The sequence below is a fragment of the Nannospalax galili genome, unplaced genomic scaffold, assembly GCF_000622305.1.
Source record: "Nannospalax galili isolate Female #2095 unplaced genomic scaffold, S.galili_v1.0 scaffold1331, whole genome shotgun sequence".
Taxonomy (NCBI): Eukaryota; Metazoa; Chordata; class Mammalia; order Rodentia; family Spalacidae; genus Nannospalax; species Nannospalax galili.
Window position 1 is genome coordinate 845,403 of NW_008330679.1, and position 22,705 is coordinate 868,107.

At 45.2% G+C, this 22,705-nt stretch overlaps 1 protein-coding gene across 2 annotated transcripts in view; it reads right to left on the minus strand.

Annotated features, from left to right (window-relative positions):
- The window catches only part of Galnt14 (polypeptide N-acetylgalactosaminyltransferase 14), a 232,193-nt gene extending 225,796 nt beyond the window's left edge, over window positions 1–6,397 (minus strand). For both annotated transcript variants that reach the window (XM_008850963.1, XM_017802744.1), the window contains exon 1: window positions 5,877–6,397. In XM_008850963.1, coding sequence (XP_008849185.1) covers window positions 5,877–6,005 — 129 coding nt within the window. In that variant the 5' untranslated portion in view covers window positions 6,006–6,397. The remainder of the gene's footprint in view (window positions 1–5,876) is intronic.
- Between the last annotated feature and the right edge of the window lie 16,308 nt (window positions 6,398–22,705).

The window sequence follows — 22,705 nt, forward strand, 5'->3', positions numbered from 1 at the left end:
AGGAGCTGGTGGGGACTGGGAGGAGCTGGTGGGCATTGGAAGGAGCTGGTGGGGACTGGGAGGAGCTGGTGGGCATTGGAAGGAGCTGGTGGGGACTGGGAGGAGCTGGTGGGCATTGGAAGGAGCTGGTGGGGACTGGGAGGAGCTGGTGGGCATTGGAAGGAGCTGGTGGGGACTGGGAGGAGCTGGTGGGCACTGGGAGGAGCTGGTGGGGACTGGGAGGAGTTGGTGGGGACTGGGAGGAGCTGGTGGGCACTGGAAGGAGCTGGTGGGGACTGGGAGGAGCTGGTGGGCACTGGGAGGAGCTGGTGGGGACTATGTGTGTGTATAAATATATATATGTGTGTGTATAAATATATATATGTGTGTGTATAAATATATATATGTGTGTGTATAAATATATATATGTGTGTGTATAAATATATATATGTGTGTGTATAAATATATATATGTGTGTGTATAAATATATATATGTGTGTGTATAAATATATATATGTGTGTGTGTGCAGTTGTGTACATGTTCATGTGGGCAATATGCATGCATGTGTGCTTGTATATGCGTGTATGTACATGAGCCTAAGTGTAGAGGCCAGAGGTGAACCTCGGGTGTCATTCTTCAGGAGCTGTCCACTTCTTTCTTATTTTTTGTTTTATAGGTTTTTGTGTTTTTGTATGATGTATGTACATGTTCATCTGGGTGTGTGCATATGTGCATGTGCATGCCTATGGAGACAGAGGTAGACATCAAATATCTTCTTCAGTAGCTATCCACCTTAATTTGTGAAATATCATCTCTTAGTGAACCTGGAGTTTTCCAATTCTGCTAGACAACCTGGCCAGTCAGCCCCAAAGATCCACCTGTTTCTGCCTCTCAAGCTCTGCAATTTCAGATACACACTGCGGTAGCTGGCTTTTTTAGATAGGTGCTGAGGATCCCAACTTGGGTTCTCATGCTTGTGTGGCAAGCGCTTTACCAACTGAGCTGTTTCCCCAGCCCCCCACTTTGTTTTATGACACAGGGTCTTTCACTAGCCTGGAACTCATTGATTCAACTAGCCTGGCTAGCCGGATCCTCCTGTCTCTGCCTCTCCAGAGCTGGAATTCCAAGTGCATACTACCATGCCTGACTTCACATGGCTATTGGGGACTCAGGTATTCATGTTTATGCAGCAAGTAGGCAAACACTTTACTGACTAGATTATCACCTCAGTGCTTAGAACCAGTCCTTCTTGAAACTAAGAAAAAATAATCCAATTACTTTCTTTAGTCAGGACTGTAGCACATCTTGTCCTTGTCCACACCACTCAGATTGTGACCCAGTGGGCATAGGTTATATTAGGCCTCTTGTGAAGACATTATCACTAGGCAAAGGGAACATTTCCTAGCACAGAGTGAGCACCAGACCTCAACTGAATCCCCATGGAAGCAGCCTGCCCTGCAGGATCTAAGAGTTGGGCAGTCCCCAGCCCAGGAGCCCTCTCCCATCTCTACACCATTCTCAAGTTCTCTGAAGATATCTTGGGCAGAAAGTCTACTGCCCTTGCTTTGGAAAATAAACAGACCCTCTCCACCATGCTGGTATTTGGGCTCACAAAAAAAATAAATAAATAACAACAGCAAAAGACAATTCCCCAAAGTGAAGACTTCAGAAACAAAGTCTCTCCATGAACTTCTCCTATTTCCTTGTCTTCTCAAGGGTAAGAAGAACCTAGAATTTCTCTTCCCTGAAGCAAGCCATAAAGCCTCAAAAGACTAATCTAACACACTCCTTGTGTGTTAGAGCTGGTCATAAGAAATTCTCTGACCTACCTTTTCTGATAGTAGATCATAAGACCTTCATTCCATAAAGGGTCCTGCCCAAACCTGCAGGAAAGAATGCTGCTCAGGGAGGTTAAAAGAATCTAAAGTGCCTGGCCCTCCAGCTCCCCACTCCCTTTACCAACACTGAATTTGGTCCCTTTTTCCATTAGTATTTCTATTCAGCTATCAGTTCTCCATCAGATCCAAGATATCTTAGATGGTACACACTGGGTCTTTGAACCTTTAATCTAAAGGCTCCTGTGGCATATAAAACTACCATCAACTGAGTTTGCTTTGGTTTTCTCTTGTTAATGCCTCTTTTGTTATAGGGGTGTGGGCCATAATACTTCATAAGTAGGAAAGAAACCACCCTTTTGTTCCCATCCCTACACTGGGAAGAAGCTTCAGCAGGATGAAAATTTCCCCAAGGCCTCAGCATATTCAGAAAAAGTTTCACCCATGACTGCATATTTCATACAAGCCTAGTGTACTGAACTCACTCAAAACCTGAATTTTTCCCAATGATAGACAAATGTACCATCTGAATTCTTTTTTTTTTAATCTATGTGAGTTTATTGCCTGTATGTGTATAAGTGTACCCATGTCATGCAATGCCCACAGAGGCCAGAAGATGGCATCAAATCCCCCCTGGAACTGGAGTTACAGACTGTTGTTAGCTGCCATGTGGGTTCTGGAAGTCGAACCCGGGTCCTCTGTGAAAACAGCCAGTGCTCTTAACTCTGAGCCATCCCTTCAGCTCCCCTGAATTCTTATTGTTAACAACTTGAGGCTGAGGCGATGGCTCAGTGTATAAAGTACTTGCTACATAAGCATGAGGATATTAGTTCAAATCTCTAGAACCCACATAAAGCAGGACATGACATGGAAGTCCACATGTGTAATCCTAAATGATCCTACAGCAAGATGAGAGCAGAGACAATACTTGGAGCTATGCAGCAGAAAAGCAACAAAAGAGACCCCATCTCAAACATGGCGGAAGACAAAAATCAACACCTAGATTGTTCTCTGACCTTCACATGTGAACCATGGCACATGTGTACCCACAATCACACACCTGAACACACACACACACACACACACACACACACACACACTGAACATTCCAACGGTAGAGAAGCTCTGGAAATCTAATGGGGAGCTCATAACATGTCCAGCCTAGCTGTATCACCCACAAGTGGCTATCTACTAAGCTTAATAGCAGGGAAAAAGTAGGAGGCAGGCAGTCCCCAGAACATTCCTATTTTATTCTTATCCTAATGCTCCCATGAAAAGCCTTGTTATTTTGGCCCAAATATCTAATTACTCAATCTCATTTTCAAAAATGTATTGTCTCCCTTATGGGTTGTTGTAAAGATTAAATGAGCTAATACACGTGAAATAGTCTGTGATTTTGTTACACATGGTTTCAGTAATTGTTATTTCATGAATGCAAAGGTTCACACCAGCTTAGGTCTGTGAGCACACTCAAGAAGAAAATCATTTGGCCATGTTCATACAAGGTAACCACACAACAAAAACAAGAGTCGGCATTCTTCATCTACCCCCCAAATGCCATCCACCAAAAGGCCACTTCCTAGTCATTTGGAACATTTACTAAAAATTCGAATTCTGGGACCTTCTTCCAAACCCACAGAATCAGAATCTCTGTAACAAACCCAAGAATCTGTATGCCAACCAAGCTCCCGACATGGCTGATGTGTGGTCAAGTTTGGGGGAATACTGTGCTCCAGTAGACATATTGTACAAAGTTTCTGTTCATACCAGTCATGTGGGATAAAACTGTTCTGATTTCTGTTCCTCATTCTCTTTCCTATGACACCTGCACACACACATGCTTGCACACACACAAAGATTCAGAGAGATATTCACAAGTATACGCAACACATACATGAAGACACACATACAACTGAAAAACAGGAAGGAGAAAACACTAAACCACTGCCCTAAAAAACGACACCTAATAATAAATGGTGTTGAAATTTCAAAAGCCTGTAGAATTCAGTCATAGTTTTAGAAGGATATGCAGAATGAGAGGTGGGTAAAACGTTCAGACAAGAAACAGGAGGTCTACTGTGGCTGCCCAACTCTGTGACAGACTCCTGATAGAAGGCCACTCATTTTTTTATAATTCTGCCTCAGCAAGGGACTTACTAGAGCCTCCCCTCTCCTCTTGCCAAAGGACAGGGTCATGGTCATCATAGCAGCTCCCAAACCTAGCACAGACCCTGGCTTACTGTCACCAAATGTGTGCTGAGCACAGGCCAGGATAACAGATAGAAAAGAAGAAAGACAAAGTATGCCCTGAAGGAAACAGATCTCTTGTCCCAGATCCCTGGGGCAAAACTAAGAATAAGTAAGCTTAAGGTAATGAGATTCAGCACTAAACAGAGAAAGTTCATGTCCCTGCAGGCATCATTAACTGCATCACAAGAAGCAGAGCCATCTAGGGAAAAGGAAGGAAAAAAAAATACCCTACAGATCCATGGTCAGGGTCTGGGTGAGTGAGAAAATTGATCCTGCACTATAAAGGCTGATGGTAGCTGCGAATCTGATCACATCACTTCCCTGTTTAACCCACCTTCACTGTGTCCTAAGGCCCAGAGTCCTTCCAGGCTAGACCCTTACACGTTGCCCTAGCCTAATCCCTCTGGCCTCCACAGGCTTCAGTGTGGTGCTATAACCTCTACCTGGGATGCCCTCCACCTACTGGTCACTGGTCAGTCCATCCTCCTCAACTCAGCTCTGTTACATCCTCCTCCAGGATCCTATGGTACACAGTGCAGTGAACCCACCTGGCTCTTCACCCAGCACATCTTGGTCCACTGATGAGCAAATCCCCACCCTGCCCCCATCCTGCATCTCCACATCCTGCAGCCTCTAGTGCACAGCCAGGCTACACAGGTGCTAAATAAATGCTTATTTCAGTCAACTACCATTGGCAAGATTCCAAAACATGAACACCAGTGCACTTGGTTAAAGGTCTGTGAGGATCCTAGAGGGAAAATCCTGAATTTGGAGACTTAAGTGACCTAAGGCAAGTTATTTAAACACTTTCAACCTGCTCCTTCCCATCTACGAGATAAACTAATGAAGAAAGCACCTACTAGGCATGCAGAACACAGTAGGCCCTCCCTACTGTAATGAGACTCCCTCTCACTCACACACTGGTATTCCTCATCTCCCCTTTCCCACCACAAGCTCCTCCAAGGCCTTTTCCCACTCCCTAGTGATTGCCCTGGACCCAGTTCATAAAGGTTGCTTGGCTGCTGGTAGATCCCCCAGACGTCTGCTTCCATATCCCTGTCCAAGTCTGTGGAAGAGAAAGAATCCCGAGGGAGAGCCTGTAGGGGGAACCTTCCATTCCTCTGGGCTGCACTGACTGGACAAGGAGTTGGAAAAGTCACTTGAATTCCCATTTCCCCAATTCCCAGCCAATACAAAGGCTTCGGTTCTTAGAGGCGCCTTAGTGGTGTTTTGGGCACATCCAACTTCCAACACAGCTAAGAGCCTGGGGTACAGTTTGCGGAGTCGGGTGGCATCAGGCCAGATGGGCCAAGAAGGCACCAGCCCTGGAGATAGCTCAACTGGGAAGTTCCTGTGTGCGCACAGCACCCAGGTCATCAGCCTCCCCTGCTCCCGTCTGGCAGCTGGTAGCAGGAGATCAGCACAGCTACCAGACTTCTTGGCCAGTGATGCCTCCCGCCCAACCTCCCAGGACCCTCAGGCTGCGTCCACCCACCGCCAACCCCTGGGCTGCGGGTGCGCAGCGCCCCCTCGGCTGCCGGACAGCGGCTTAAGTTGGGAGCCCCACTCCACTAGCGAGTGCGCGCCCACCACCCCCACACACTGCCACTTCGACACGCCGCGGATGTGGAGACGACTGGAGCTTGCTAAATTCCACAAAGCTCCCGGTGGGCGCATCCCGCGCCTGGTACCTGCTCGTAGCACCCAGACCCCCTGCCCTGGCATGCCCGGAGCCCTCTAACCCTGCACGAAGACTGCTGGTCCTCCAGCCGGCGGGTTCCCGGCACCCTGCGCGCCGCCAAACCGCGTACCTTGGGGGTCTGCACTTCAGGTCCCAGCGGCACCTCCAACTTCCTCTTGGTGACCCAGAAGAACAGCAGAACGGTGATCCAAAGCACCCCGAAGATCGGCAGCGCCAGGCGGCGAGTCAGGCGCCGCATGGTCCCCTCTGCCTGCTCCTCTCCGCGGCGACGCGTCCCTGGGGCACCCCCCGGCGGTCAGGGGCGGCGGGGCACCAGTCTCCCAGAGCGCCCCGCTCCAGAGGAGCGCTGGTCCCGGGATCCCGATGTTGGGGGTCGGGATCCTGCCCGGCGCCCCGCCGGCTTCGGAGAGAAGGGTGCGGGGGACTGGGAGGCGAGGGGCTCGGGAGACTCGGACGCCTCGGGGAAGGGGCGAGGGGCTGCTCAACCTGCACCGGGTCCAGCCGGAGAGCCGCGGTGGCCGCAGAGATGCTCCGCCAGCGGCTGCCTTTGCCCGCAGCCGCCGCGAGGGAAACTGACTCGAACGGCGGGGAAGGCTGAATCCAAGGCTGTGCCGGGCACCCACGGAGGAGCACGAGGAGGAGGAAGCGTAGGGGGAGGGCGGGCCCGACAGACAGACTGACTCCGGGGGAGAGCAGGGAGGGAGTGAGTCGGGTTCTGGTCCAGCTCTGCGAGGGGGCGCTATCGCCGCCCGCCGACAGAGCAGCACCGCGCAGTAGAAGGACCTCAGCTCCGGGACCATCCAGAGTGGATGTTAGGCGGGGCAGGAAAGGTTTACCTGGGATACCTGCCACCCCAGGTGCAAGCTGGGACCTGAAGGCCAACCCTCACCGGGTGCTTGCTGCCTGGGAGGAGTTCCCTGGCTCTGTGGGTGCTCTCTCCAGGGTCCGCGCACCCCTAAGACAACGCTGCGATAATGGGGCTGAAACAGCTGCTGCCAGGTTACTTGCTTGGCCATTCAAGGCCAAAGTCTAGTTCAGCCAACTCCCGGGGTATTTTCTAGGCCTTCGCGCAGGTGGCTGACAACTTTCTCTGCTTAATGGAAAGCTGAGCTCGTCTAAATTTAACTATAAAGATGTCCTTTAAAAAATTAAGGCACAATGATCTCCCTAAGGGGTTTTCTTTCTCTCCTTATAAGTACCAGTGCCTTGGGCTTGCCAGAAAGGGGGTGTCCAAACTTAGACTAACCACATGGGGCTGTGGGACAGTGACCCTGGGCATGAGGATACCAGGTGCACAGGATTATCTTTCACAAAGTCACCTTTTCCTACCACCTTTAGGAAGTACATCTTTCCAGTTACAGATGGAAATCACTTGGATTTAGAGGTAAAGATGATCCTGAATCTAGCTCCCACACAGGCCTCAGGTAGGCTGAGATACTTCCATGTCACTAGACTAACCTAGCCTAGCCACACTGGCAATGCATATCATAGCTAAGCCCTTTCTTGTTGAGCCTTAGATGCCTTGTCTTAAAATAGCTATGAACCTGGATGCAAGGTGGTCGTCTAACCTGAGGCTCAAAGGCAAAGTGAAATGGTTTTTCTCAGTCTGGGGCACAGGAGCCGCTGGAATCGTGCCACTTTAGCTGAGGGGTACTTGCTGAGTGTCTTGTGAGAAAGATGTAGCAAGCACTGCAGCTGCCAAACTCCTGCATCTCCTTTCCCAGAGCTCAGTATAGGGGTGGTACCCACACCTGACTAGGTGAAGAAGATGTCAGTGAGCACTCCAGAATTCCTCCTCCAGTATGATGGAGCTGCCAAGACAGTGCTCAGAAACAGAAGAGCCCACATAAAGCCTACAATATTTGGTACCCTGTCTTGCAGCCATAAGGCAACCCTGCCCCCCAGCACTGGAGAGTCCTGAACCAGGGCTGTAGGTAAGAAGTTTTGTGTCAGAAACAGTTTTGGAAATCAAACAGCCAGAAAAAGCTTTCCAGCCCATCTCAAGATGCAGCTGAGATTTCAGAGCCCCACACAGACCTCTGGAGATGGTCTGCACTTGCCTTTGTTAGATTCTAACCACCAAAAAGTTGGGTAGGTTCCCCTAGATGCTGCTGTGGCCTAGCAAAGGCCCAAGTAAATGTCTTGGGGGCAGGTGGGACATGGCAAGAGCACCCATTCCTGCAGCTTTCTGAGCTCCCTGGATCTCTTCCAGGAACCTCACCATGGACCTGCAGTACTGGGCCTGCAAAGTGTTCTGCAGCAGGCTCTGCAGGGGACCCCCAGGCAAGCTGCTGTGTGACTCTGAGCTCCAGGCAGGAGCTGCAGCACTGAGTCCATTGCTCAGCGCTTTGTGATGCTGCTTCAGAGTAACAGATGGCAGACAGTTACACAACACCACCGCCAAGCTTTGGAGATGGTGCAGCCCCACACTGCCTGCTGCTGAGGGTGCCTCATTCTGACTGTTTGGCATATGGGGAAACCGAGGCCCTGTGGTGAGACAGCTCCACTGTGGGGACTGAGATACTAGGGAGAGTGGACATTTCCTTCCAAACTGATTCCTTCTTGAATCATTATTTTGTCCTCCATTCACATAGGGAAAAGTCCCTGGGCCACGGAAAACTGTCAAGGGGATTCAGTTTTGCTAAGTGTCATTACTTGAACCAAACAAAGGGCATATTGGTGTAGGCTGTCAGATCAGTAAATGTCATTATGGTTGAAATAGATTTCAGGCAAGTATTTAAACATCTGAAAGCCAGGTGAGTCTTCATGCAGGTTCCAGCACTGCAGAGCTCTCCTGGGACCTAACATATCTAGAGGCCCCCATGCTTGGAAAGATATTTAAAACTCTTTAATAACCAGCTTAAGGTTGGGGAAATGGCTCAGTTTGTAAAGTGCTTGCTTTGCAAGCATGAGGACCCAAGATCCAACCCCAGAACCCACATCAAAAAATTAAAAAATAAATAAAAATAAAAAGCTACACTCTTGTAATCCCAGAACTCAGGAGATGGGAACAGGTGAATCCCTAGGTTCACTGGTGAGCAAGCTAAGCCTACTAGGTGATTTCAGGCCATTAAGCAAACCTGCCTAAAAAGAAAAAAATAAGGTGGATCACACACACACACACACACACACACACACACACGGGGCGGGGGGAGGAGAGAGAGAGAGAGAGAGAGAGAGAGAGAGAGAGAGAGAGAGAAACAGCTTAAGTAATATGTAGCTCTGTTGATCCCACTGGGGAATTAGCGATCATTGGTGAGTAATCCAAGCTACTTTTTTCTCATCACAGCCAATATGGGGAAGAAAAGCTCCTAGCAAAAGATTTAACATGGCAGGAAATGAGAAAAATAAGTATGCTCTGAATTAAGACTCTCCTGCAGCCCTACACCTCCTGGTCATGATTCCTGAGCCAGCTTATTACTCTGGGTCTCAATTTTCCCCTGTGTAACATCACGTTCTTGCAAAAAAAAAAAAAACCCTCAGCTCGTCCATTTAGGGGTCTACCCTTCCTTCTCTCTGGATTTGGATTCTTTGTGCCACTCTTGTCATTGGTAACTTCTGTATAAGCTGTTCTCTCCACACAGCCGAAGACATTAGAGAGCAAATTGGGTACTGGAGCAGATGTGAGTCATTCATGATAGTATAAAAACTATGGAATAAAACCCATTATGGCCACGGAAAGCTGTGTAAAGCAGCATATGGAGCAAATGTAAGCTGGAAACAGGAAGAAGCTGTGAAGTCCAATGCATATGCTCTCTGGCAGCGTTTGCTGTGGGTTTTCACACTTTGCTTTTCGTTTGCTTTAGCTGTCCTCCTGTCACTCTCCCTCAGCTCACCGCATAGCCTGCAGCCTTTGTTCCTTCTGGATTAGATTCCCCAAGTCCCTCCTTTTCTTACTGTGTGAGTTCAGGGAATGTGCACGTGTGTGCTTGCATGTGTGGCTGTGTGTGTATCATGCCATCTGCACTCTTACCAGACCTGTCACCACCAGCGAAATGGTCTTGATGCCAGCCTCACAAAATTTCACTTACAGGGGCCAGGCAGTTTTCAGTGGAGGCCTTTTCCCCTCCTGGGCTGGGGGAAAGGTGAGCGGTGGCCAGGCAGATGGCAGCACAGTAAGAGGAGATGTATGCAGGCTGCTCCAGCTCTGGTACGGTTCCCCAGGAGCCAAAAAAAGAGTGATAGAGAGAATTCAAAGATGTCTGTCTTTATTCCGCAGCCCTACAGGCACAAGTCTTTGAGGCAATCCCTGCTGTGGGGCCTGTTCAAGTTCTCTAACTGTAAATAATGCATCAGCCCCCTTTGCTTCTATGTTCCTGTCTCTTTTCTTGCCACCGTAGATCCTGTCAAAACCACATGTCCTGGGTCTCCTGCAAGGGCCTTTTCTGCACTGAACCATTTAGGCTGAGTGGCAAATGAGAAGGAACTATTATCAACCTCACACTTACTCTTTCTGCCACATTGGCACATCTTTGTCAAAAGAATAAAGCCAGCAGCTTTTCCTCTGGTCTTTCATGAGTACCTGGGTGGCTCTAGCTAAGGGATAAGGCACCTGACAGTCACCTTTTTTCATCTTTCTTTATCTATTAAACATTTTGCTTTATGCTCCCACTACCACAGCCTCTCCTTCCACCTTTTTTCTTATGTACTACTGTATAATTTGCTTCCTTGAAAGGGTTTTAGATTTTTGCATTTCAAAAGCCTGCGTTTTCATTATTTTGTAATGCTCCCAAACTCTCTTTGTTCCTTATCCAAATGCCAAGTGTAAAATTTACTACTGCTACATGATAGGTCTTTGCTAGTTGTGCAAACTGGTTTGATCTTCATTGGTAATGCCCTGCACTATGATGGGAGTCATTGCCCCTCCCCCACATTTTGCATCGAAAATGCCAAGTTCTAGCGTGAAGGAGTGGCTTAATTTAATGAAAAGAGGAAGAAAGATCTTTGAGCAGATTCTGAAAGAGGAGAGCACAACTGAAGAAGAAACAGAGGACTCCACTAACAGATGTTATATACCAGGTCCTGTGTCAGAGGGGTGCCACCTGCATCACCACTGATGGACAGTCATCCTTCTTGATAAGCTTCATTCAGCCTGGAGCCATGAGCCTGAGGTCAAAGTGGGCAGGAGAGCTAAGTCTTAGAAGGAACTGAACTGTGTGGGCCTCTCCAGTCTGCCAGGAATTTCCACAGAGTGTTGCCAAACATGCTCCAAGAGTGGCCAGCAACGAAATTAGGCCAACCTCTGGAGGCCAAGGACACATTTTCTATGGAGTCCAAAGCAGGTGTTGCAAACTGAGAAGAGTGATCCCATGTGTCAGTTTGCTTAGGTTTCTTCTGCTTGGTTTTCTGGCATAATTATCAACACTGTCCCCTTTCATGCTTAAGAGATTCCTAATTTAGACAATAAACTTGATGACTAACGAGAGGATTTCCAGTGAAGTTTCTAGAAGGAAAATTGTTTTTTTAGATGACTAAAAATGTGGGTCTTTACTCTTCCAAGTTTTCATGCACATGCTGAGATTGAGATACCCTAAACATTTGCATGAGATTGAGGTGTACTACTTTGAGTAAACCACATTGAAAACATTTGTTGGAAGAAAAGACGGTATGGACAAATCAAGCTGGCTTTCATAAAGTAATTTTGTGGCAAACACAGTCAGTGGTCTTCTGATCCTGAAGATGTTTCACTCACATAGCAGTTCAAAGAATCTAGGAAGCAGCTAGATCCCTTCAGAGGCCGAGTTCCTGAACTTCAGACTACAATCATCCTTCCAGCTACCTTTCCCTCTCTTCTATGTGCCTATGTGGGTCATGAACATAATCTGAATGGATGAACTGGGATGATACTGAGGATGGTTAATAACAGTAAAAACAGCAGTAGGGAACTTGGGGTTTGTGATGCAATGATAACAGCAGTATGGAATTTGGGGGCCTGTGGAGGCCTGGCAATGATCACAGGCACCTGATCACTTCCAACACAGAAGTACTGTCTGAGTTTTCCAAATTCTCAACAGAAACAGATGTCTAGATGGTGATGGGAAGTCATGAAGTTTTTTTGGATTTTAACTGGGGTTAACTAATTGAATCACCCCTCCCCCCTTGTCATAAAAAAAATAGATGGACTAACCAAAACAGGTATGTAATCTGGATCTAGCCTGCTGCTTGCAAGTTTACAAACTATGTGGCCACAAGCAGTTAGATGGTCCTGAATACTGTCTCCTGTCTTGGAGAAAGATACACCTAGCTAGGACAAAGGGGTGAATGTATCAGACAAACCTGGGGTCTCATGAGGGACCTTAGAGATTTTCTGGTACAGCGCTCCTAAATTTGTACTTGGAAGACTCACAGCCCAGAGAATCTGTATGATGTGCCAACAGCAAAACAGCAGGTTCATGATCAAGCTTGGGCTACACCATATCAACCCTGCCACCATCCCCACCCCCTCTCCCCATATACCATACTCCCTAAAGGGACATACTTTCCTAGGTTTCATAGGCCAAGTGGAGCAGGGAGCTGAGACACTTTGAGGGGTACAGATGGGGGAGGTACTAATGCTAGAAGTTTCCAGATAATCATTAAAAACAATCAGCAGAGACATTATAAGCACAGAGTCTGAGATATTTGCTCTGAGGAATATCAATAAATACAAAGCCTCTCCCCCACTCTTTGAGAAAATATAAACTGGTAGTTTGAACAAAGGCTTCAGCATTAAAGACCTTGTCCCTAATTCCTGCATTTCCCTTGGGTGACATTATGACTCTTTTTCAGAAGCACACTCGTCTACCTGAGAAATATCTACATTGCAACTGGAAAATCATGTTCGGAACCATGCTCTGCACCTGTCTTCCATTTCCCTCACTAAGTGCAGTACAAATATTAATTAAACATAGATTATTTGAAAAGTGCTTTTAGCATTGAACTTAACTGGGTTGCTTCAGAAAACGTTATTAATACCATCCCCCTGTTGGCAGAATGCTGGGATTATTTCTTTAAAAAATAAAAACTCTTTCCCTTTTGCAGGTTTTTCTATGCAGACAATTTATTTCATCCATCCCCTGGGTATCTCACCTTTTGTGTCATCATTTTCATGAGACAAGTGAGAATAATATTTCTCTTGTGCTCCAAAGAGCCAAATCCCCTTCTCTGACTTGATCCAACAAAGGCCAGTTTGAACAGTAATGAAAAAGAAGCCTGATGTACAGTCCAAGCACAAATCCTCAGGGAGAAATAATGCATCTCTTTGGGGGAAGAGAAATCGCTTATACTTATAAGGTAGGAGATTTTCAATTTATAAAGGTTTCTCTTTTTTTTTTTTTTTTTTTCTGATTGTCAGGATAACTGCATTCCAGAAAGGTTAGCTTTCTCCTGTATAAGACAGAACTGCCTCTCAGATGATTCTGGGATGCAGATTCAAAAATAATAAGTGAAAAGCATCTCTCTCCTTGTGCTGGACCACCAGCCTAGGGGGATTTAGAAACAGTGCAGATCACAGGGTTAAAAATCCATTAGGCAGAGAGATGAGAAAGTTCCTCTCACTGGTTTCTTCCCCCCTTGCTGCTCACAGGCCTGAATTCCAAATTGATTTCCTTAATAACTATTAAAGATCTTTTTAATTAAACTAGGCATCCTCTTCCTTGGCAAACTTTTCTTGATGACATCTCTGGTTAATTAAAGGTTTAAGCTGCAAAGACGTATTACATAAGAACAAGGAAAGCTGCTTTATGGGATGCCAGTGGAGAATCCTGCTGATTCTCACCACAGAGACCCAGTTCTGCCTGAGAGCTACTCTTGTCTTCCTTTCTCCAATGCAAGATTTAGAAAGTGCTAGTAGTAAAGATGGTTGAGGTTCTGTTTCCTGAGTTTCTGTTCCTGTCTACTTGCCCAGTAAGTGTTCATCAAGCAATTTCTCATTAAAAACATCATTCATTTTGATCCTAATTCACTGATGCTGACAAAACATTTTTACCTTTTCATCCAAAATTCCTCAGGCAGTTGATACATTTGTAATCAGAGAAAAAAGAATAAAAGACTTTTCACCCATCGATAAAATGTAGCCACCTCAATAAGAGAATGTGCCAGTCGCTCATAAAAAGAAAAATGTAGTGTGTGTGGGGTGTGTGTGTGTGTGTGTGTGTGTGTGTGTGTGTGTTGTCTGAGTGTGTCTACATACCTGTGTATGTACAAGGCCAGAGAAGGATGCTAGGTGTAGGAAGGATGCTGGGTGTAGGAAGGATGCTGGGTGTAGGAAGGATGCTGGGTGTATTGTGTGTGTATGTGTATGCCCCAATTCATTAGTAAATTCCCCTGATTCCTTCTTCTTTTTGGACCATTTTTTTTTCATGATCCCCTATTTTGAAATGGCACACAGGGTTAGATGTAGAGAATATCATTAAAGAACAAAGCTTTTCTTCCTCAAGGGTAAATGCACTTAAGTTGGGAATCTCACCTATGAGCTAGTCTATTTTGTCATTGAGATCTAAACAACACATCTCAAACCTAGATGTCCACTGGAATTAAGTCTGTGTTAAAATTCACCTCTCCTGCTTCCTCCTCAGCTGAACCCAGTGAAACATTTTGGGTGTTATCTCTAGACACCCAACTTTAAGAACCACTGGTTTAATCCATGCCTTCAAGACCAGTCAGTGCCACCATCAATGAGGAGGAAGGTCCACTGTCTCTGTATTCTGATCCGAAAGACAACTCAGGAAAAACAGGCAAAAAGAGCTAGGACCTCACCAGTATTACTAAGGAAAAGGGGCTCCAATTCTGATAAAATGCCAGGAAAAAAAAAATTTTTTGTTTTTTAACTTGGGGACCCAGAGAATAAACAATCCTGTGCCATTATCAATTAGTGGAAAGAGGTCACCCACAGACTGTCAGCTCTACGTCAGTGATTCTTAAACTATTAAGAAGACTTGGAATCACCTGGATAACTTAGAGTGCTATTTGTTTGATTATTAAAAAATCACCATACATATGTAAATATAATAGTAGTACTCTCAAAAGATACAAATGCCATATACCTATAACCCAGATTCAAAAAACTGTTGGTGTTTGCCGTGTATGTGTGTGCCATTCAAGCAGTCTTCTGCAATTGCTGGACAACTGGACTAAAGATAAATGACAGGCAACATCACTCATAATACCTGCGTTAGCTCTACATTACTATTACGAACACCTGAGACAACCAATTTATAAAGACAGCAGGTTAGTTTGGGCACAGTTTTAGAAGTTCCAATCTATGGTTGATCACATTTCCTTGGATCTTTGATGAGGGAGCACACCATGGCAAGAACATGTGATGAACAAAACCACTCACCTCATAGCCAGAAAACAGAAGACAGGGGGAAGGAGAAGAGGCTATGGTCCCATAATCCCCTTCCAAAGAATACACCCTATGATCTAAACACCTTTCACTGCCCCCGCCTCCCAATGGCTCTACTACCTCCCAGTGGCACCACCCAGAGGACCAAGTCTTTAATGTATGGGCTTTGAGGGATATTTAACCAAACCATAGCAAACCTAAATTAAGGATGTCCAATCTTTTGACGTTGTGATGTGATGTCATCTACAAATGTGTCCAGCTACATTCATAGCTTTCCTGGGATACATGAGGCCCATGGGCTGCAGGTTGGGCATGCCTGACCTAAATAATAACCCTAAGCAACTCTGAACTATGTCAGCATGCATTCTCTAAGAGTAATGACATTCCCCAACATAATTCAGCTTCATTACCTTACCTAACTGAATTAAAAATAATGTCCATCATCACATAACTTCTGGTCCATAATCACATTTCTAGAGAATTTAAAAAGATCAGCAAGCCAGGCATGGTGGCACACACCTTTAATCCCAGCACGAGGGAGGCAGAGGCCAGCCTGGTCTACATAGCACCTTCTAGCCAACCAGGGCTACATAGTGGGACCCTGTCTCAACACACAAAAAGCAAAAAGCAAACAAAATAGCAAAACCTCCCTGGGCTAAATTCTCAAGAACTTTGATGTAGTTAGGAGACAACTATGTTTTGAGAAAAACTACTACAGATAATTTAAAATGTCTGTTTTTTTCTATAACTAAAAATTCACTTTTTTGTGCTTGAAAATTGCTTGGCCATTGAGTGACACTTAACATTCATTATTTTATCAGAGCCTCTCAGCAATGCTACCCTAAGGTCGATTAGTGTGATAGGGAAACTGGGACCACGAATTATCTCCTTCCCAGGTCCTCTAGGTAGTTTACAGTGGCACCTTGAATCCTAGTGCACTGCGCTGGATGCTTTTGCTCTGCTTCTAACTCTGCCTGCATGATTTGTGTCAGAAGAACAAAGTTCTCTGGGGGTCAGTGTCTCTATCTGCAATGTAAAGAACTGAATTGATGGACTTTAAGACTCCTTCCATCTCTATCTTTCATGCAATGCATTTCTGACTCTTCTTCTAAAACTCTTTATCCATCTCCATTTGGCTCCTTAGCAAATTTATACAGGGGCTATTGAGTCATAAGGGAAAAAACTCACTATTAGGATGTTGTTGAGAGAGATGAATTTGACAAAAATCTTCCTACTTGCTATGGCTAAATATGGTCAGAATGCTGGATACCTCTGTCTCCAATGCGCACTGTCTAGAGGCAGCATGGGTTAGAGGGATGGTGAGTCTTCACAGAGGGGCAGGACTCATGTTCCTCTTCCTCATTCCATTCCAAGAAACACTGAATTCTATGAGCACATTCCTGTCCAAGCCCCATCTTAGGATATGTTCTTCAGAGACTCCCATTTCATCTCCCAAGTAGCCCAGTTTCCCATCCTTCCCTTTCCTATATGCAAGTGTTATATGTTTCCATAACCCCTACCAGCTTTCCCCATTACTGGCCCACAGTAAAGCTAGGGGCTTGTAGGTAAAGACCAGAGCTATTTAAAATTCTTCACCTGGGGATATTTTCATTTTATATGTATTGTGTGAATTTTTTACTACTAGAGCATATTCAAGCATTGCTTGTGTAATTAAAAATAAATAATTAAAATCCTTGATGGCTGATGGGTTTTTCTTTTCAGGCTTTCAAAGACAAAGCAATCTCCAGGGTGCTGCAAATGGTTCTGAAGTTCTCACTAGTTGGCGGGCAGGGCGGGGGGGATGCGTGGAGGTGGTATGGAATTCCATTTGCAGGAACCCAGTGGAAATAGGCTGTGGATGCTAATATCACAGCAGTAATGTTTAACCCCTTAGATATAGACCAAATGCATGTTAAGGGACAGTTTGAAAACCAACTAATGCTAGATAATTATGCTAGAACCTGGGCAAGTGGTAAAAAGTGGGGGAGAATAATTTCTCTCTCTCCCTCCCCCTCCTTTCCTCTCCTCCTCTTCTTCTTCTTTTTATCTTCCTGCTGCCTCATTCTCTTTCTTCTGATCATTGGAGATCTCTTTCAGAATACTGTGTCTTTCCTACCAGACACAATTGATTGGAAGGCGCCCCTCTAAATGTCTCCGTAAGATTCCCACCAGAGCAACAATAGTGATGCTCACTAAGCAGGTTCCTTCTTTAAGAGTTCTTTGCTGGTATTAGGAAGCTAATTAGCACTGCAAGCTCTCTTTGACCTTTAGGGAAAGAACTCTCTAGCAGAAAGAATGAACAGCCTGAGATAGGCCAACAGTCCCACAGAGAAGACTGCTCTCTAAGAAGTGGGGAAGAGTCATACATCCTGGGAAGGAGCCTCATCATGGGAAGTCAGACCCCTGAGATCCACTGGCCAAGGCCCTTATTCCCTCTGGCCTGTCTTTTTTTTGGGGGGGGGTCACCTCTAGTTATTGTGGAGTTAGTAACATTCCCTACCCAGAGTCAGTTAAAATGGACATTACCCCTCACAAAGATAGAGCAGAAAAGGACAAGCTTTAAACACTCAAAATGAACAAAAGCATTCCAAACAAAAAAGGAAAAAAGGGCCAGTGAGCACTGCACAAGGCAGTGAAGGGAACACATGGGTGTGGAGCCAGCTGAGCTCAGTGGTGGAGCTCATGGTGGAGCTCAAGGGTGCCAGAGTGAGAGGCCTGTGCCCCAGTCCCAACCTCACTATCAGCTGTGGACTTTCATCAAGCTACTGAGTTTGTTTCCCCAGTTTGGAGTTGATCAGTAGAACCCAGGGTTCTAGGCTGGGATTTGCTCCTTATTGACTATGTGACTTAGACATCTTGTCCTTCTGACTCTGTTTCACCTTTTGGGGAAAAAATTGGCATCAGGAACTTGATCTTACAGGGTTGTAGTCAGGACTTAGAATATGAAGCACCTGGCAGAGTTCACCAGAAACTAGTGTATTACTTTTCTTGTTGATGTTACAAAGTACCTGACAAAAGTAATTTGATGAAAAGGGTGATCTGTTTTGGTTTACAGTTTAAGGACACAACCCATCATAGAGGGAAGGGCTTGGTGGCAGGAACCTGAGACAGTTGGTCACAAAACATCTGCATTCAGGAGGCAAAAAGAGATGAATGCTGGGGCTCAGTTCACTTCCTCCTTTTCATACAGACCTGGACCCTGGCCTGTAGAACAGTGCTGTTACATGCAGGGTAGATATTCCCCCTTCAATTAGCCCCTTCACAGGCATGCCTAGAGGCTATCTCCTAGGTGATTCTAGATCTTGTCAAGTTGGCAATCAATATGAACCATCACACCTAGTCACCCTCTACTATTAATCAGACTACATGACGATGACTAAACTATCACCATTGGGGAGAAGGGTATGTGTTTTAGACCTTTATTTCCCCAGCATTTGGTGATATAGTGGAATACTGAAATACTTTATGCTATCTTTGTTCAGTGACTGTTTTAACATAAATATCCCCTTGTAATTCAGTGGTCCTCCTATGAGGGAGAATATAAAGAGGTGGGTTTAGGGAACATAGCACCAATTTTGGGTATAGAAAGAGATTGCACATGTTGAGTGATGACACACTACTCAATAAATATTAATTTCCTCAGACTCAAATCTAGCAGCAGCTGTAACCTTAAACTAAGCATCACATATTCCTTGTTGATGTTTACATGCACTTGGGTCCCTCAAGGATACATGTAATTCTAGCAAAGTCCTATTTTATTGGTTGATTTTTAGCCAGGGCGAGGTTTAAAGGGCTAGGACAAATAATTCTCCCAGGATTACGTGCAGAACTTCTCAGAACCATCAGCGTGATCTGTATGAACTGAAGTCAGGAGGAGACCAGTTCTGGCTCTTGAGTTAAGAAATGACAACTCAGTTCTCCAAATTTTCCTGGGCCCTGGCACCTGGAATGGAATTAGCTTGGCACAAATAAATGCTCTTTTAGTGCATTCAAGAAAGTAATTCCTTTCAGAATTAGAAACAGTTGCAGAGTTACCAAATTTTGTCATCTCTTTTGCTCCCAGCCCGTTTTTTCCCTTGTCAGGGGCCCTGCACTTCAAGGACATTGCCATTGGGTGGCGATAAAGGGCTCTATGCACTGAGGAGGAGCCTTGACTGAGAACCTAGATAGTTCATAATTACTTAAAACTTGCCTTGTGGATTGAAAAATGAAACTCCTCAACAGCAAAGAGAAGAAAATCCTTAAGCTGACTTACATGAAGAAGAACAATCCATTACATGTGTCTCAGGGTATCTCACAGTACCCAAATGCAACTACATACAGCAACAGAAACTAAAAATTATGCAAAATACACGTGTTTTTTTTTCATAAATTCCAAGCTGTGTCTATGAAAGCCCTTCTAAGTGGATCTTCTCAGGAACCCCAAATCAGTCAGCCTACTTTTCCATGAACCCAAACCCTAACTCGGCAGTTGAATTTCACTCATGATAGATCCTTGATGCTGTGGTTTTCTGCTCTCCTCAGAAAATATTCAACAACTGTGCTGCTGGTCTTCTGCTTTGTTATGAGATGAATTATTTTCATCCATAACTCTCCCCACATCAGCTTTTGTCCGTGTCTTTTTCCAGTAGCTTTAAAATGGGATAAAGCTCCAACTTTATCTCTCTTTGACCTATCCCTCACCAAGAAGAAAATAATTTCAACCTGCTTCCTTTTCTGTTTATCAAGGGTTGGGTGCGATTGCTGCAGCATTAATTAATGACTAGACTCTTGGTCTGGTTGCCCTGGCAATGCCCACCAAAGCATCAGAACTCTTCCAACAGAGCAGCACACTGAGCAGTCAATTAACTGTCTTCTTCACACATGTGAGCCAAGTGTACAGAACACTGCTATAGAAATGAGCACCCAGGGATGCTCAGTAAACACTGGCTGACCGACTGCCAACCCGAGGCCAGAGAGGTGAATGCTGAGTCTGCACCCTTGAACGTCTGAAAGCATTTAACTGATAACTGAGGCTCTGTCCTAAAGGAAGTAGAATCTGGTGCAATTTTATAAGAGCTTCAGTTCTTATAGTAGAAATAATCAAGAAAAACAAAGTGTCTACAAGACCCTTGTTGAACTAAATTGCCACTCATGGAGACAAAAGCCAAACTAATTTCCAGTTGTTCACTTTCACTACCATCTCCCAAGGCCACAAAAGTCTACTTTGAATTTCAGTCTTGAGTGCCCAGATGGCCCCTCTATCACAGACCATTAGGCAAACTCATGCTAGGTCTGTCCAATCAGGAACACCCCCCCTCACTCAATGATGACCAACAGAGAATGTTCTGGAACTCTGTAATAGTCTCCATCTGTTGCACAAAGAAGCTTCTGTGATGAGAGTTGAAAGGTACACTTTTCTGTATATATGAGGGTGTGTGTTTAGAATAAAATAAGAAATTACATTGATCCTATATAAACTCAAACCAGACAAAATCCCATTATACACATGGGGAAGTGAGTAAGAAATCTCAATCCAACCTAGAACTTTTGGCAACTGATGTCTGCTAGGAGGTGGGAGAGATGGTGTCTCACAGGTCTCTTGGTGGGTCCAGTGGATGAACCTACATTGAAGGACATTTGAGGACACAAATCAGACTCTACAGGCTGTGGTACTTATATAAGAGTAGATTAAATCAGATGGAGGAAGCAGTGGGGGAAGCGTGAATAGGGGAGGAGCTGGAAATACCATCAAACTATATTGTATGAAAACTGGGACTGGAGAGATGGTTCATGGTTAAGAGCACTGGCTGCTCTTACAGAGGACCTAGGTTTAGTTCCCAGAACCCACGTGGTGGCTAACAACCATCCATAACTCCAGTTCCAAGGACTCTGACACCCTCTTCTGATGTCTGATGTGGGCATTGCACAACACAGGTGCACTTACATACATGCAGTCAATATACTCATACACATACACATAAAACAAAAATAGTAAATAAAATATTTTTAAATGAAAATTGCAAAAATTCAATTAAATTTTAAAAAAATCTGGATGGCAAAAAAAAAACAATCAACAATAACAAAATCTATGGGCTGGATGCCAACAGTAAAGAGAGGCAATGCCATTGGGGCTTTAATTTAAGGTAGTGTAGGCAAATACTGGTTACAAAAGAAGATGTCTCCAGACTCCACTGTTCAAAGGCCACTGAAGTTACAAAGATGAGAGCAGTTTTATGGAAAAGGCCACAATAGTGTGAACAAGCCAGGTAAGTGGCTAATAAAGGAACTATAAGGAGGATGGCAGATCTAGGACTGGCACAAACGGGGCCAAGGTGGGAGAAAGGGATGGATTTATGACACGCTAGAGGTGAACCATGAAGACTTTGTAAGCAGCTGACAGGGTTAGTGTACATGTGTAAGAACTGTTTTAAATGACAGAAGACCCAGTTGGAGAGAAGGTAGTATCAGCTCTAACTGGGGAAAGTTTCATATAAAACAGGGAATTTAGACTGAGAGTCACTGAAAGATAGTTAGACGGGGAAATGGAAGCTTCATATATCCCTTAGGAAGATGCATCCATGGGTCACTGCACTAATGTATTTTATACATAGTCTTCTAATTGCCTAGTGAAGAGAAAAACATAAAAATCAAGTAAGACTGAATGCACAGAAGTACTCACTTGGCATTAGTTAAGGTAGTTGGGTATCTCCTTTATGACTGACATCATGAGTATAAGCAGGTGGCACTGCCTGTGCTCCAAGTTCACTGTCGAAATTGCCCAGGGACAGGTTTCTAAGAGTAGCGTGTAATGACCATATAGCCTCCCACATAGCTTGCTCAAAGTACTTCTCACAAGACTTCTCTCCAAACCTGTTGATTCAACTCCCTGGCCCAAGTTCCCAAAGTGTTCCTTTAAAGGAAACATACCAGGGACTGTAGGTGTCCCCAGAGTCTGAGCAAGGGAGTAGTTCAGAGTGACTGCTTTTAGTAATGTCGGGCATTTATGTATTAATGCACTTTACCATGTTTGCATTATCATCTCTACTTCACTGACAAGGAAACCCAACCACAGAAAGATGCTAGGCTCCAACTAGCAATACAGGGGGATTTCCAAAGAAGCAATCTCTTCTCTCATTAAAGAAAAATTTGGCAGACCACTCTGTTTACCAAGAGGACAGCATTGATCCTTTGGAGGAAAAAGCCTCCATGAAGATCTGTCATCATTGCCCCAACACAAGCCAACAGGTAGAGCTCCTATGAGTCTGTCTGGAGCAGGAGATCAAGAGCAGAGGGCAGAGGGAGGGAGATGACCTTCCTGACTGGTGATGTAGTCATATGGGACTGAAAGTCATTGCAAGTCACATGGGTATTTCACATGTTCTCACAGTTGACAAAGTCATGATTTGCTGGTAAAATTGCCTTCTATCACTGAAACACTCAACCTGGGGTATTATGCCTGAGGAGCCATCCACCTTATTTTTTGAGACAAGAGTCTCTTACTGGCCTGGAGCTTGCCAACTAGGCTAGCCTGCTTGGGCAGCAAACCCTGTCTCCATCCCCCCAGCACTGGGATGACAAGTATACACCATCGGGGCTGGAGAGATGGCTCAGAGGTTAAGAGCACTGACTGC